Here is a 14,977-nt window from a genome sequence, read left to right as displayed (position 1 = left end):
TAAGCATTTAAAGTGCGGTAGAGTAAAATAGCAGTTCATCAAAAACAAGCTATGCATCAGAATAGGAGCTATCTACAACAGTAGCAAAATCTAATGCAAGCACGAGGGAGAAATAATAGGCGATATAGTAATGATCAAAGGGGGTTTGCTTGCCTTGTTGCTCTGCGGTAAATGGATCATTGTCAGGAGGGTAGTCATACCCGGCAGCAGCGTCAGCGTCAGTATCAACGTCTACCGGAGAGAAGAGGGGGAAGAAATAATAAATATAAAGCAAACAGATGCATGACATGGCAATATGCAGTGCTAGGCATGAGCTAACGCAGTATTAGTCGTCATGGACAGATCGAAAAAATATCTGACGATATTTCCCGGGTCTCTCGCTACTACCGGACAAGCGAAAATGATGGAAAATTTCCAAGTTCGCTATGCAAAAGATGCGTGACATACGAATGGACGTCGTATTCGGGTACGTCTCGTTTTTCTGATCAACTTTCATGAACAAAATATTTTCATCCCGAAAATGAATTATTTTATATTAATTTTTAAAATTTTATTAATATTTAGAAATTAAATAGATTTATTTTATTTTAATAAATATTTATGACATCAACAATCAAAAGTCTTTGTTGACTGGTCAAACATACCAGTGGGCCCTTGTTTTCATTGACACAGGTTAACTAATTTTAAACAAATTTAATTAGGGGGATGAGACCCACATGTCATTGACACATTATGTAAATAAATTAACATATTTATTTAAACAGATTTAGTTATTATTAAAATGATGAGGCCCACATGTCATTCCGTGCTTAATCTTAGAAGGGTGTTAAATCATCTAATAACTCTAATTAAGTTAAGTTAAGTTAAGTTAAGTTAATTAATTAATTAACTTATTTATTTTTGTTTAGGGGGCGTCGGCCACATTTGTTAGTGGGGTTAGTGGGAGGGTTCAATCCCCACTAACCAAAACAACCCAATTGCTGGCCAGGGCCTCGGCGACTGGTGAGGAGGCGGTGAGGGCCGCCGGCCGGGGGGAGGGGGGCTACTGCCAGCAGCGGCCGCATGCAGCAGGGAGGGGAGACGAGTGCGGGCGGCGGCGGCCGGAGGACAGCGGGGCCGACAGGGGAGGAAGGCAGCGTGGCAGCGGGCTTCGGGGAAGGGGGTAGTGTGTAGTCGGGGGACGGCTGGGATGACGGATGCGGGCGCTAAGGGGGACTGTCGGCGGCTCACCGGAGCATGGCCGGAGGGGAGCGATGCCGCGGGCGATGGCCGACCAAAGGGGAAGAGGGGGGAGGAGGGTGGCTCACCCTCGTTGCCGGGGAAGCAGAGGCATGGGGAGGCCGAGGCGGGGCAGTCCGGTGAGGGAGAGGCGGCCAACGGCGAGGAGTCGGGGCGAGTGACGGGCGCAGCTGCCAGGGAGGGTAACACGGGGTGGAGAGGGAGAGAAATGAGGGAGTTAGGGTTCCTCGGGGTGAGAGGGGGGTTTATATACTCGTGCTTAGAGTGGCTGGATGGGTTGGTTTGGTTGGGCCGGTCGAGGGGGAGGGGGAGTTTTATGTCTTTCGTTCTGCTTTTTCTTTTATCTGTTCCAGTTTTAATTATTCTTGTAACAACAATCTTTTGTAAAAACATGGCACTCGGTCCATTATCTATATTACATTTTTTAGACACTCCCACAAGAAGTTTGACATTTATTTAAACTGGTTTGGAAATTTATATGATTTAAAAATGGCACTAAAATTATTGTTTGGCATGTGTTTTAATTGTTTTAAGGTCTTTAATACTCACAGAAATGTTGGTTAAAATTTTATAAATACCATTGAATTATTTGCAACCCATTCACCCATTCATGATTTTTAATTTAAAGTTTGGAAAACTTCTAAATCCACCTTTGAAATGAATTTGAATTACAAAGGAATTTGAATCAGGGTTTGATTCCAACAATGATCATAACTTAATTAGCAAAATGGATTAGCTTAATCCCTATGTTATTGTAGTTTAGTTACAAGGGGTTACTGTAGCATAATTCGTGGATGTCACAAAGGGCCAATCAACTTCTGCACGGTGATCATGGCCCCCCACCTAGAGGCCATACCTATGCCGCTAGACTTCACGAAGCACTTCCCATCTATGTCGATGGAGTTCAAGCTGAATACCAACACCGGCTGCTCCTGGAGGGTAACTATCCGCCTCATGAACGACAGGGTCACCCTCGATCAAGGTTGGGCCACCTTCGTCGTTGCCCACCAGATCAAGATAGGCTTCATGGTGACCTTCAAGCTACTCATTACCGACATGGTGAAGGTCATCGTGTTCAATGATGACGACATTGAAGTGGTGACCAGGTGCGGGAAGCATGACGAAGCCTTTGTCATTAACCCCTAAGAAAACCGTGACATGCTCCAGCTGCTTTACTCTAGTATCGAACTGATATTTTTAACTGATCTGTTATGTGTGGCGTAATATTTGTGTGTTAGTTATGTTATGTGCGTTCTTTCTGAGGTCGTTGTGTGTTGGTAACATCACCACCGCGCTGAAGATATTACCAGACAACAGGCGGTGCATGCCACCAAACAGCAGGTTGTGTGTTTGTGCGTGCACAAGCGGGAAACCAAACAACATGCCCAAAATGACACCTCATGCAGCCTAGACGGCATGCATGCAACCAAACTAAATGCAGATGTTAGTTTTCTGCCTATTTTACCTCAGCATGGCCTTGTTTACCTAGGCCCTGCGGGCTAGTCCCAGCAACTATGCCTACCAGTGATGGTTACTCTCAACTCTTGTCCACATGATGAACTTATCTCACACCATCACACAACTTTCTTTATCACGGTGGACTAGCACAAGTGTTTGTGCGTTGTAACAAAAGACATTGTTACCGGTCTGATGTGTGAGTGAGTTTCTTTTCATTTATCAATGTAATCTTTCATACTCTCCATTTAATTGCTTGTCACTTAATTAGCCCATATAAGGCAACCTATTTCTTCCTTTCTTTAGCCGGACTCATTCTTTTCTTTTTGCATCATCATCCTCATCCTTCAAGACTTATACAAACTGATGGTTCTGGTTTTAAGGAGACGCAGTAGTATTATTTAATAAAAACGGGAAAAGCCGACTTATTGAGTTGGTGTTTCTTTCGTGCCTAACAAAAGCCCAACGCAACATGTATTATGTAATTGCAGTCGGTTTATTTGGAGCATAAGTTAAAAAAGCGATAATTTTTTTATGCACTTATTTCTTACCTACGGTCTATAAAAAATATGACGGGCCAAGACCCAAAGCATGTCCAGCCGAGTTGGTTTCTCGGCCAACCAAAGATGTACAGAAAAGGAAATGCGACATACGAAAAAGGCTTGATGGACGAAAAAAGTGAAGAAACAATCTTCCCTTTAATATTAAAAAAAGAAATAAAAACATACAACATGAGTTGTGTGAAACAACAAGATGAAGTTAGGGGTCAAAATTTCAAACGAGCGACCATATGCGATGAATTTGATGAAATTCATCTAAAAAAATCCAAAGTTGAACATGAAATTGAAGAGTTACAGGAACTTGGAATCAATTGCTGGGATGGAATCACGTTGTCGAGCCGGATTTTTTCATGTAGACCTCTCGCGGAAGCATTGGATTGACAAAGGGTATATGAGAGAGGTTAAAGAAAATAAGTTCAGATACATGAACACCCGCACTACATTAAGAGACGCATATCTATTTGTATGTGACAGTCGAAACATAAAACTTACACGACAAAAGTTGTGTGAACGGGAGAGATGAAACTACTTCTTAAAGAAATGTGCGGCAATTTTGACGAATTCGCCTGAAAGAACTCTAAACATACACACATAATTGAAGATTAACGGTCAACAAAACTAGAAACTGATCATGAGAATAAATATCAGAATGTTAATGTGCATCTTTTTTGTGTAAAGTTTATCTTGAATTGAAGCATCATCATATAGATTAGAAGCGATAGGCGGGAAAGATTAAGGAATACATTTCTTTATGCAAGATTAAAGAATACAGATGCTTGCAGACTGGGGTTCATCAACAGCACCTTCAGCGAGTGAGAACCTGCATTTCCTTTGGTAAACGTTTGTGGCCGGTGCGCCGGCCGAATCGTTCGGCCGGCCGCACGCGACCCGCGCACACAGCTGACTTGGAATGTAACTTTTTTTCGTTTAAATTTGTTGCAACCAGCGTTCATATTTGTTACAAGCGTTTTTTATTTGTTATATTTGTCCAGTAAAAAAGTTACATATACGTTTGGTTGCAATTGAGTTTGTTGGATTTTGCTACAACCGGCGTTTTGACTTTTGCTACAACCGTGTTATTTTTTGCTATAATCGGCATCATTTTTTGCTGCAACCGTTCACTAAACAAGTTACATACACGTTCTCGTAGATATTTGCTACAACCGGCGTTTGATTTTTGCTACCACGTACCATCAGCTTTATTTTTTTGCTACGATCACGCAGATATTTTTTTGGCTATAATTTTTTTTTTTGCAACCGTTAACGAAATTGCTACATCGTGGACGAAATTTGTTGCATCGAAGAAAAATTGCTGCATGAAGATCTAACGACACGGCCCGCATACAGCTGGCAGATCGGACGACCCGTACGCGCGATCGACCAAACGATTCGGCGCCGGCGCAGAGCATTGCCCATTTCCTTTTGGGCCCGAACTAGTCTGGGCCCTGGAAACTGCGGATTCTTTCGAGGGCTGTGGAGTGGTTTGAGAACTGGGCGGGCCAATTTCTAACTAATCAAACGGCTGAGATTTGGACCCAGAAAGCCTGCATCAAATCGTCCCTCTCGGGCGGCGCTGTTGATGAACCCCTGCCATGTCCTTGAGCTCCTGCAACAGTGCCGCTCCATCCGGCACCTCGACCAGCTCCACGCCCACCTCCTCGCCCACGGCCCATCCGCCGTGGCCTCCGTCGTCCCCCAGCTTGTCGCCTCCTACTGCGCGCTGTCCGGTCGCGCCGGAGACGTCGCACTCTGCCACGCCCGCCGCATGTTCGACAGAGTTCCCGACCCGGACAGGTTCGCGTACAACAGCCTTATCAGGGCGTACTCCAACAGCGGCTGCCCCCAGGAGGCGCTCTGCCTGCACCGCGACGTCCTCCGGCGCGGCATCCTGCCGAACGAGTTCACGCTGCCTTTTGTGCTCAAGGCGTGTTCCAGGGCGCGGGCCGCAGAGCACGCGCTTGCCACCCATGGAGTGGCTATCAAGCTGGGGTATGTGCGGCAGGTGTTCGTGGGGAACGCGCTTCTGCACTCATCTGCGTCGGCCGGGTCGCTGCGGGACTCACGGCGGCTCTTTGCTGAGATGGCGCCGCACAGGAATGTCGTGTCGTGGAACACGATGATTGGAGGATGTGCACAGGCCGGGGAGACCAGCGAGGCGTGCGCCTTGTTTCGAGAGATGAGGCGCCAAGGAGTGTTGGCCGATGTGTTCACGTTCGTCAGCCTGCTTCTCGTTTGCTCGAAAGAGGGAAATCTTGAGGTTGGTCGGCTCGTGCATTGTCATATGTTGGCTAGTGGATCCCGGGTAGATCTGATTCTTGGCAATGCACTGGTAGACATGTACGGCAAATGCGGGGATCTGTGGATGGCTCATAGATGCTTTGACGTGATGCCCATAAAGAATGTCGTTTCATGGACTTCCATGCTTTGTGCCCTGGCAAAACATGGCTCGGTTGATGCTGCAAGAGATTGGTTTGAGCAGATGCCGGAGAGGAACATAATCTCCTGGAATGCCATGATCTCTTGCTATGTTCAAGGTGGCCGATTCCCTGAAACCTTGGGTCTTTATAACCGTATGAAATCTCTAGGTCTCACTCCAGATGAGGTTACCTTGGCTGGTGTCCTCTCTGTCCATGGACAAAATGGTGATTTGGCCTCTGGAAGGATGATACACTGCTATATTCAGGACAGCTTTAGTGATCCTGGTGTCACTGTACTTAATTCACTTATTGATATGTATGCAAGATGTGGTCAGGTAGACACATCCATAAGCCTGTTCACTGAGATGCCCAATAAAAACACTATCTCTTGGAATGTGATTATTGGAGCACTAGCCATGCATGGCCGTGCACAAGAGGCAGTCATGTTCTTCAGAGCTATGGTATCTGATGCCTTCTCCCCTGATGAGATCACATTTGTCGGTCTTCTTTCTGCATGCAGTCATGGTGGTCTACTAGAAGATGGACAGTACTACTTCAAAGCCATGAGACATATTTATAATGTTAAGCCTGAAGTTGAGCACTATGCTTGCATGGTTGATCTGCTTGGTCGGCATGGCCATCTTGCAAAAGCTGTTGATCTAATAAAAGATATGCCAATGAAGCCTGACGTTGTGGTTTGGGGTGCTTTAATTGGAGCCTGCAGGATCCATGGCCATGTAGAGATCGGCAAGCTAGCTATCAAACAACTGCTTGAGCTGGAGGGAATCAATGGAGGCTTGTTTGTCCTAATTTCTAATTTGTTGTATGAAACTCGCCAGTGGGAGGACATGAAAAGGCTCCGGAAGCTAATGAGAGATCGGGGAACAAAAAAGGATATGGGTGTTAGTTCAATTGAAATAAATAACAGCATACATGAATTTGGAGTGGAAGACATCAGACATGAAAGCTCAAGTCAGATATACGCGGCAGTTGATCAGTTGGCGTATCATTTAGTCTCTCTGCATGTCCTGGCTGTGCAGCCTGTAGAACTCATCATTGAAGAGTGAAGTAAGCTATTTAGGAGTTCACCAATAGCCAATCTGAGCCTGATGCAGAGCATGGGCTGCAAAAGGATATATTCATATCAAGTAGCCTGTCTGAGGAAACCTGAAGGTAGGTGTAAAGAAACATCCCTGAAATAGTGGAAGTATGCATAGGTTCATTTGAATTTGAACATTGAATAATACAATTTCAGTCATTCAATTTGTTCACATTTGAATACTGGAAACTCAAGCTTCCTTTGACGTAAACCTGCGTTTTTCCTGCTAATTGGTTCAGTTTCAGGCTTCCTGCAGATATCACGGTTCACTGCGGCAACCAACTCAACTGACTGTACAGACAGTTAGGTCAGTGGCATTATATCGACAGCAGTCAGGATTCTCTGCCTTGGCTGTGATGTCTCACCAATATCGAGAGATACGAAAGCTCATAAACAGTAAGTTCATCGAACCGGAAGGACCACCGGAGAGCATCCTGAGTGCTAATCACCTGTAAGGAACCAAATTGTTCTTAGCTTTACTGGGGATTGAACTGTCTACCATCTACGTACAGCATTTTTCTTGTATTTTTACCTGACCAGCAGTTTGCTGTGCCATGATCATGACAGAAAGTTAGCCGTCACATATGAATTCACCAAAGAAAGTGGTGTTTGTATTTTTCGCTGGAAATAAATGTTCGATTGATTAGCTGGAAATTGGGATCACTGATCTTTTTGACGGGATAGATATACTAGGCAGGCTAGGCACCCTGCACCTGATATATTCAATTAGGCTCTTTATGGTTGTTTTTTACCCAATTGGAAAATCTTCATATTAGCCCTTAATTCATAATACTCTTTTAAAAATAGCTAACAAAGTGCAAAAACTTTACCCAACCAGAACTGGTGCGCATGTTTGAGTTTCCAACTATCCAGGATCCAGCTACTTCTCAAGGGTCCTTGCTGGTAATAAGGACCTGCTACCGGAAGTGCTAACCGAAGAAAGTGCACCACCAGCATGTTACTATAGGTAAAGTATTTGAATCATGTTTTTTTACATGATAGGATCAATTGTGTTTATGGTCCCAAGTCACTGCAGTGAGCAGTCAGTACTCAGTAGTATAATCCACTTGTGAAGCCAATTTCCTATTCCTGATTTTACTGTTTGTTGCTTAATCTCCTGAAGTCTAACAATGTGATTGTTCACTTGTCAAACATATACACTAAGATGCTGCGTGAACTCACAAGCGTTAACTGCCATGTTTACAGAATGAATTACTTCCTGGGGATGATGGGCTTGTGTGAGGACCATCTTCAGTTAACACTTGCAGTTTCGTCAGTTATCCAACGGCTGATATCATATCTCTCCTGTACCGGTTCGTACCAGCCGTTGGATGGGACTGTTTACTGTCCGTTGCCGTTTTAACTGTAGCCGTTGTCGGTAAATCACCTGAGAGTTACTGTGGGTTAAACCCTCGCATATAAAGCATGCCGGGTTGTGGCTTAGCTGGATATTGATTCCTCTTGTCTTGCCTTTGAGCAACATATTCCTCTTACAGTAATACAATTCAGATCGAGGCGATACTTTTTCCCCTTTCTCCTTGCGCAAGAACACTATCTCCTACCTTCGGTCCTGACAAATTGGTACTCAGAGCTGTCGGTTCTCGGCCACAAGATGATAGAGTGATAGATTTCCCTCCTGATCCGTGATTCCCACCCTTTTCCCACCCTATTAGAGGAAGATCGGCTTAGTATGGCGGTGTAGGCGGCGGTGTTCATCTTCGGCAGATTTCTGGTGGCGATTGGTGGCGGTGTTTTTCATTCGGGCATAAATCAGTCGAGCAGGAATGGTTGATCGAACACACTGTTTGATCCGTAAAATTCCATGTCCTTGCACTGATTTGTATGCTTCAGGAGGCGTGGATCGTGGCGGCGGAAGGATCTTAGTTTTCTGGAAGGGTTGCGGTTGAGCCGTGGTGAAATTCCTCACCAGGACTGAGATCAAGGAGATGGGGCGTAAAGGCACTATTGATGAAGCTGATGTGCAAGATCTGCTGGCTCTGAAAGAGGAGTTTGGCACCCTACAAAAAGACAATTCGGTGCTGCGAGCAGATGTGTCAAAACTTCAGGCTGACATGCACTCCATTGATGCTAAGCAAGGTGATATCTCTGTACATGTGGGTAGCATAGAGAAGGCAGTGCTAGATCTGAGTAAACAATTATCAAGCATCAGTTTGGTGTTGCAAAATATTGTTCCATCTGGAGGCACAGTTGTGGGTAATATGCAGCCAGCTAGTTCTAGTCAGGCAGTGAAATCCCCTACCTTACATCAGGAGAATTTGCAAGAGCAACAAACCAGAAATGAGTTGTTGAGGAAGCAATTGGAACTAGAGAAACAACAAGCAAAACAGTTTGAAGATATCCAGGCACATAACTTACCTCCATTGAAAGTTCAGAGACAGTCTTTTCCTCCTGGTTATGATAATCAGCAGAGAAATGAGAATGCTAGTCCTATGGGTACTCCTGTCACTGCAAGAGATGGAGGTCAAACACCTGTTTTCAATAGATTCTATCAAGGTAACAAAGACAGAAACATGTGGCAGGGTTATTACAGAAATTATGAACAGGATATGCAAGCTCAGTTCATGAAATCATTAACCAAAGGACCAAAAATGGAATTTCCTAAATTTGATGGAACAGATCCTGTTGGATGGATCAGACAATGTAACAAGTATTTTCAGATGTCTGCAGCTCCAGAGGAATATAAGGTTTCACTTGCTCAGCTCTACATTGTGGGTGATGCTGATACTTGGCTCAGAAGGTCTGGTATTCTGAAGAAACAGTTGAGCTGGAAACAGTTTGGACTGAACTAGTCAAAAGATTTTCTGAACAAGGATCTTATGATCTCACAGAGAAATTTAACTTTGCCAAGCAAGGAAGTAGCACTGTTGCTGAATATACTAAATTGTTTGAAGATTTAATGGCTGACATCCAGGAGGAAAATCCTGAGTTAAATGAACTTTGGTTTGTGAGGTGTTTTGTGAATGGGCTAAGAGATGGAATTAAATTTCAAGTCAGGCCCTTAAGACCACAAACACTCACTGATGCATATTGGTTAGCTAGGGATGTTGAACCTTGTCATCCTCCTGTGTCATCTTGGGTCAAGAAGAACACTGTTCCTTACTCCAATTTTTATAACAGGCCTAATACAAGCAGCAATGTAGGCAAACAAATAGCTACTACTTCAGTGGCTACTGCAACAACAACTCTACCAAAGTCTAATGAGAGTTACCAAAGAGTTAGGAAACCGGGAGAATGTTGGAGACGTGGAGACAAATGGGTTCATGGACATAAATGTAAGCTAGTTCCTAATCTCCACATGATGCAACAAGAGGCAGAAGAACAAATGGCACAGGAGATGGAAGAAAATTCACTTGGTCTCCTCCTCTCTCAATTTCCCCACCGAGCCAATCCCCTCCATCTCACATCAGCTAGCCGCCGCGCCCCTGCTGGATCTTGTGCATGAGGTGAAAAACACGGAAAAAACAGGAACTGGCACTTCGCACTGAGTTAATAGGTTAGTCCCAAAAAAGATATAAAATGCATACAAAACATCCCAAGTTGACAAGATAATAGAATGGAACCATCAAAAATTATAGATACGTTGGAGACGTATCAAGGACCGCATCGACGCCCTCCATGAAGACCTCCTCCATCACATCATGTCTCGTCTCCTAGTCACACAGGCCGCCCGCACCACCGCTCTCGCCTCCCGCGGGCGCCACCTATGGCGCTCCACCCCTCTCATCCTGGACAACATCCACCTCCCCGAGCCCACGCACGCCTCCTCTGTTGTCCGAGTCCTCTCCGACCACCCGGGATCCTTCCGCGTCGTCCTCCTCACCGACTGAAGGGCCGCCTTCCTCGACCGTGAGCTCGCCGACTGGCCGTGCCTCCTCGCAGCCAATGAGCCAAGGGCTAAAAAGTTTGTCTTCTCTTAACACAATATGTCTCACCATGATTTTAGGAATAGCTAGTTATTAAAGATAAGGTTAAAAGGTGACCCATTGTAAGACATTTTTTTATCATCACTAAATTATATGCAAGACTTAAGATAAAATCATCTTATCAATCATTGTACATGTCCTTATTACTGGAGGTGATTGTGTGAGGATCAAGATTGCGTGTGCATTCAACTTGCGAGTGTTCGGGTACCTCGAGCCAGGGGCGGAGCTACAGGGTGGGCTGGATCAGTTAATATACCTATACATTTCTAACTGGATCAGAGGGAAAAAAAGGTCTTAACTGTCGGCCCACGACAAACGTAGCCCACGTCCACATCGAGCCAGCCAGCGAGGGGAATGCATCGAGCAGAACCAGCCCTCTAGCCGCTTCGTCCCGACGAAGTGTTGCCCTCACAGAGCCATCGCCGGCTCGCTGCCCTTGCCGGCCGCTGGCCGGATCCCGCCCCAGCGAGCAAGGTGCGCCCTCGCCCCTGCCTGCGCGGCTGCTCCTCTCCCACGGCCGCCTGACGCCCCCGCAAAGCCGGCAGCAAACGCCCAGTGCCTAAGTGCCCTAGTCCGGCGGAGCAACTCAGCAAGTTAACCCCATTTAAGGAGTCAAATACCCAAAATCTGATTTCCCCAATTTCTGATTTAGGGTTAGTTTTGTTGTTGTTGTGCTATGCTATCAAGTAGATGAACCGAGCACATCAATGGAAACTAATTATTTAGCACATCATTTCTGCACCAAAATAGCTTTATTATTAATAGAAAGTAATTCTTATTGCAGAATTGTTGAAGCATGTACTATATAGGCTTTATGCAAAACCTAGACTTAATTGAAAATTTTAGTATGTTTGTAAGAACATATTGATCTATTTCTCTGTGAAATTGGTAATTAAATAGAATGTTCATATGCCATATTTCTTATCAAAAGAATTATTTTTCCGGCGGACCACCCTGTTCTCAAATGTTAGCTCCGCCACTGCCTAGAGCCAAGAATTTACAAGCTGCAGATCGGTGACAATGTTATCGAGGTACCTCTCAACCTATGAAATTATTCAGTACACATTGATCCATCCATCATGATTTTCTCGATGATTATCGAACATTTAACGAGTGTGATATACTCCCTCTGTACCTACATAATTGTAGTTGGAGAGAACTGGATTAGTTCTTTCCAACAACAATTATTTAGGTACAGAGGGAGTATATCTTTTTGTGGTGCGCCCCATTTCAGCCTGACACAATGACGAGCAGATGCGCCGTGGTTCCAAGGCGTCAGGATATTGGCCTTGAAAGTGAATTTCCGTGTCTTCAGCGAGGTCAAGATACTAGCCAGCTTCCTCAGATGCTTCCCCAACATCTCAACGCTGCACATTGAGGTACATATCGCCCAATTCCATTAGTCAGTCAGTCATTTCGCAATGTTATAGTACAGTATAGCAGCATGATCTATATATGTAACTGGGCTGTTCACCACACTGGTATGAATATGCAGTCTGGCCTACATGCTCGACCATCAATTGCCTATCAACCCACTTGGGAGCACCATGCCAAGTTCTGGCCTTCTGGGAGGAGGTCAGTGCAGTTAAATGCCGGACATCACGCTTCAAGAGGATGGTTTTCCACAAGTTCTGAGAGAATCAAAAGGAGTTTGGATTCCTCAAGTTCATCGCCAGGGATGCGCATGAGCTTTAGTCTTTGCTGCTTGTGCCGCTCGACGAAATTTTTACCTCATCTGTCGAGGTGAATGAGATGATTGACAGATCCGGGTGTCCTCAGTTTCGAGCATGGGCCTCTAATGTGTTGCTGGTATCGCCTGAAGTGGACGTTGCTGGGAACTTGCAGAAAGCACTGGACCTTACCATCGACGACCCTTTTGTTCGTTGCTGAACGCACGGTTTAAGTCGCTATATGCTGACATGTTTGTAGGTATGCATTTTCTTGAGATAGGGCACATTTCAAGTTTTCAACTACCATTAGCATACAAGTATGTTTCAACTTTCATCTACCTTGAGTACAGTACATTTTAGTGTACTGAAGAGACCAGTGTTATTTATCCTGTTACCTGAAGATCAGTATTACGTACTAGTGAGATAATCTACAACCATGTGGCTCCGAAATCTAAATACAGCGGGCCTGCTCTGTAGCATGCTGTTGGTTGCAATTTTCTTTGCTATTCTCTGGTTTTGTAGAGTGTCACCCCTGTCACCCTGCAAAAAAAAAAAAAGAGTGTCACCTCTGTCTGTTTCGGTCGTTATCATCAGATGATTAGACTGCACAGAGCTAGGTGGCCAAGTTGTGAGGTGCTGTGCGCCATGTTGGTTTCACTTGATGCTTAGTCCCAATACTAGTTAGCTAATACCCAAGGGGATTCCAAATTAGAATGAAACTGAGAGGCTGGTTCAGAAAATGTTTTAAAATGGGGTAATATTAGCTAAGAAGGATGATTGCAGAATAAATTTGTGAACCTGCAGGAATAATTTTCCCAACAAGTTGATATGGCCGAGTTGGTCTAAGGCGCCAGATTAAGGCTCTGGTCCGAAAGGGCGTGGGTTCAAATCCCACTGTCAACAATGCATCTTTTTTCTTCCCAGGCGTATAAAAATATTCTGAAACTCTTTTTTTTTGGGCGAATGCTGAAACTTTTGATCTAGAACTGTGCAATTGCGCGTTTCTGTACGGCAGTTATGTACACTTTCTTATATATACACATACAGATGGCCGGTCTCCGCTAGGCACAGAATCGATCAGCATCCATAATCGTCGACGGCAGAAAACAAGCTGGAAATTTCCCCGTCGACGCAAACGCAGGATCCAAAAAGAAGAAGGGGAAAAAAAAAACCCTCCCCTGTCCCTGCACTGCACACCACCCATCCATCCAACCAACCAAACAAACAAAACAGAAGTAAGAGCGTGCGTGCGGACGGGTGGGCGCGCGCGTCACGCGCCGGGGCTGGGCTTCTTGCCCATCTCGTGGAGGCCGGTGCCGGCGCCGCCACGGTGGAGCCTGCACCGGAACGACCCGACGTGCGTCGTCGGCGAGCAGAGGCACGCCCGTGGGCTCGCCAGAATATGCGCGTGCTTCGACGACGCCTTGGGCGTGGTCACCATCACCGCCGGCGCCTCCCCGCCGCACTTGCCCGCGCCGGCGTGGGTGTGGTGGTGGGCCTTCTTCTCCGGCGCCGGCACCTTCTTCGCCGCCGCCGGCCTCTGCAGCTGCTCCTCCATGCCGCCCCCCACCCGCCGACCGAGCGACAACGACGGCGATCTTTGACCAGCCTGGTTCAATCAACCTCTACCGCCATTCCAATAAAAGTTTGATCAGAACCAAGAACCGATGAAACAGCCAACATTGTATGACTACGAAATGTTAGTAACAAAAATTACTGCCATCGTCTAGCCTGCAGCAGAAACCTCTTATACAAACCCCGCAAAGAAATCTCAACAAAAGGAAGACGTGGAGAATGAATCGTGCGAGTTACCTTTGCCGAAATGGAAGACTAATGTGCAGTAAATTGTGGACCCTTGTATCAGCCTAAGTTAAATTACTCTACGGGTTGTAGTGGCGAGCAGTAAGAAAAGCGGGGAAGGGGTAAAAAAAAAGGGGTGCCTTATCGATGCGTTGCTCTATTTAAGGCCACGTAACAGCCACACCGGCTATTTTTACCGCCTATCCCGAATTCGTTGGCGCCACTAATGGATCGGATATATCCATATCCATGCAGATTCAAAATGGACAGAGCACAGTCCAATATAAGGAGTCAAGGGGGCACTATTTTTAGACTGATTCTGCGACATTTACGTGGGTCATGCGAACGTAGCTTAACTGTTTAGACCAAGAGATTTTTACGTCTTCTACCTATGCTACATTCTACTACGTAAAGTTGTTCTGTTTTCTCGATATCTGTACCCCGTCTACTTACACTGGAAGCTCCTTGTTGCACGTTTATTTTACATATTCAAATTTTGTTAGCAAGAGCAACTCTAGCAGACACCGTAAATGGCCAAACCTCTAAATGTTCAGTAACAAATTACAATTCTAGCAAGAAACGTTTAAATCCCGGTGGGACGGTGGTATCCTCAGCCCACCAGAGTTTAAATTCCGATGCTCGCATTATTCCTGAATTTATTTCAGGATTTTGGACGATGCATATTCAGTGAGAAAAAACGTTTTCTCATAGACGACGAGACGCCTACGATTGAGTTTTTTTAAAGCCATCGCCGATTTTACAGCTGCAAGTTGTTTTTTTGTGATCTGTGCTC

At 45.4% G+C, this 14,977-nt stretch overlaps 2 protein-coding genes and 1 non-coding gene across 5 annotated transcripts; 2 read left to right on the top strand and 1 right to left on the bottom strand.

Moving 5' to 3' along the window:
- Positions 1-4,773: 4,773 nt before the first annotated feature.
- LOC123409545 (pentatricopeptide repeat-containing protein At2g22410, mitochondrial-like) lies at positions 4,774-8,300 on the top strand. Of its 3 annotated transcripts, none has more exons than XM_045102414.1 (4): positions 4,774-6,844; positions 7,016-7,166; positions 7,609-7,737; positions 7,977-8,300. In XM_045102414.1, exon 1 carries the CDS (start codon positions 4,834-4,836, stop codon positions 6,736-6,738), a length of 1,905 nt encoding a protein of 634 aa, XP_044958349.1. In that variant the 5' UTR covers positions 4,774-4,833; the 3' UTR covers positions 6,739-6,844; positions 7,016-7,166; positions 7,609-7,737; positions 7,977-8,300. The 3 variants fall into 3 exon arrangements, with proteins under 3 accessions (XP_044958349.1, XP_044958348.1, XP_044958350.1); XM_045102413.1 differs by having other exon boundaries at positions 7,016-7,221; XM_045102415.1 differs by having other exon boundaries at positions 7,010-7,221.
- Positions 8,301-13,206: 4,906 nt separating this feature from the next.
- TRNAL-AAG lies at positions 13,207-13,287 on the top strand. Its single transcript has one exon. It is a non-coding gene; the product is annotated as a tRNA-Leu (tRNA).
- A 98-nt stretch (positions 13,288-13,385) lies between these two features.
- Positions 13,386-14,365, bottom strand: LOC123412826. Its single transcript, XM_045105772.1, has one exon. It carries the CDS (start codon positions 13,940-13,942, stop codon positions 13,655-13,657), a length of 288 nt encoding a protein of 95 aa, XP_044961707.1. The 5' UTR covers positions 13,943-14,365; the 3' UTR covers positions 13,386-13,654.
- Between the last annotated feature and the right edge of the window lie 612 nt (positions 14,366-14,977).

Source organism: Hordeum vulgare, chromosome 7H (genome assembly GCF_904849725.1).
Source record: "Hordeum vulgare subsp. vulgare chromosome 7H, MorexV3_pseudomolecules_assembly, whole genome shotgun sequence".
Classification (NCBI taxonomy): domain Eukaryota; kingdom Viridiplantae; phylum Streptophyta; class Magnoliopsida; order Poales; family Poaceae; genus Hordeum; species Hordeum vulgare.
The sequence above is the reverse complement of the archived record's forward strand: the minus strand, read 5'-3'. Positions and strand labels throughout refer to the sequence as shown.

Bases quoted from the DNA above. Each gene is read 5' to 3' on its own strand.
- LOC123409545 (XM_045102414.1), top strand. From the start codon at position 4,834: ATGAACCCCTGCCATGTCCTTGAGCTCCTGCAACAGTGCCGCTCCATC.
- LOC123412826 (XM_045105772.1), bottom strand. From the start codon at position 13,942: ATGGAGGAGCAGCTGCAGAGGCCGGCGGCGGCGAAGAAGGTGCCGGCG.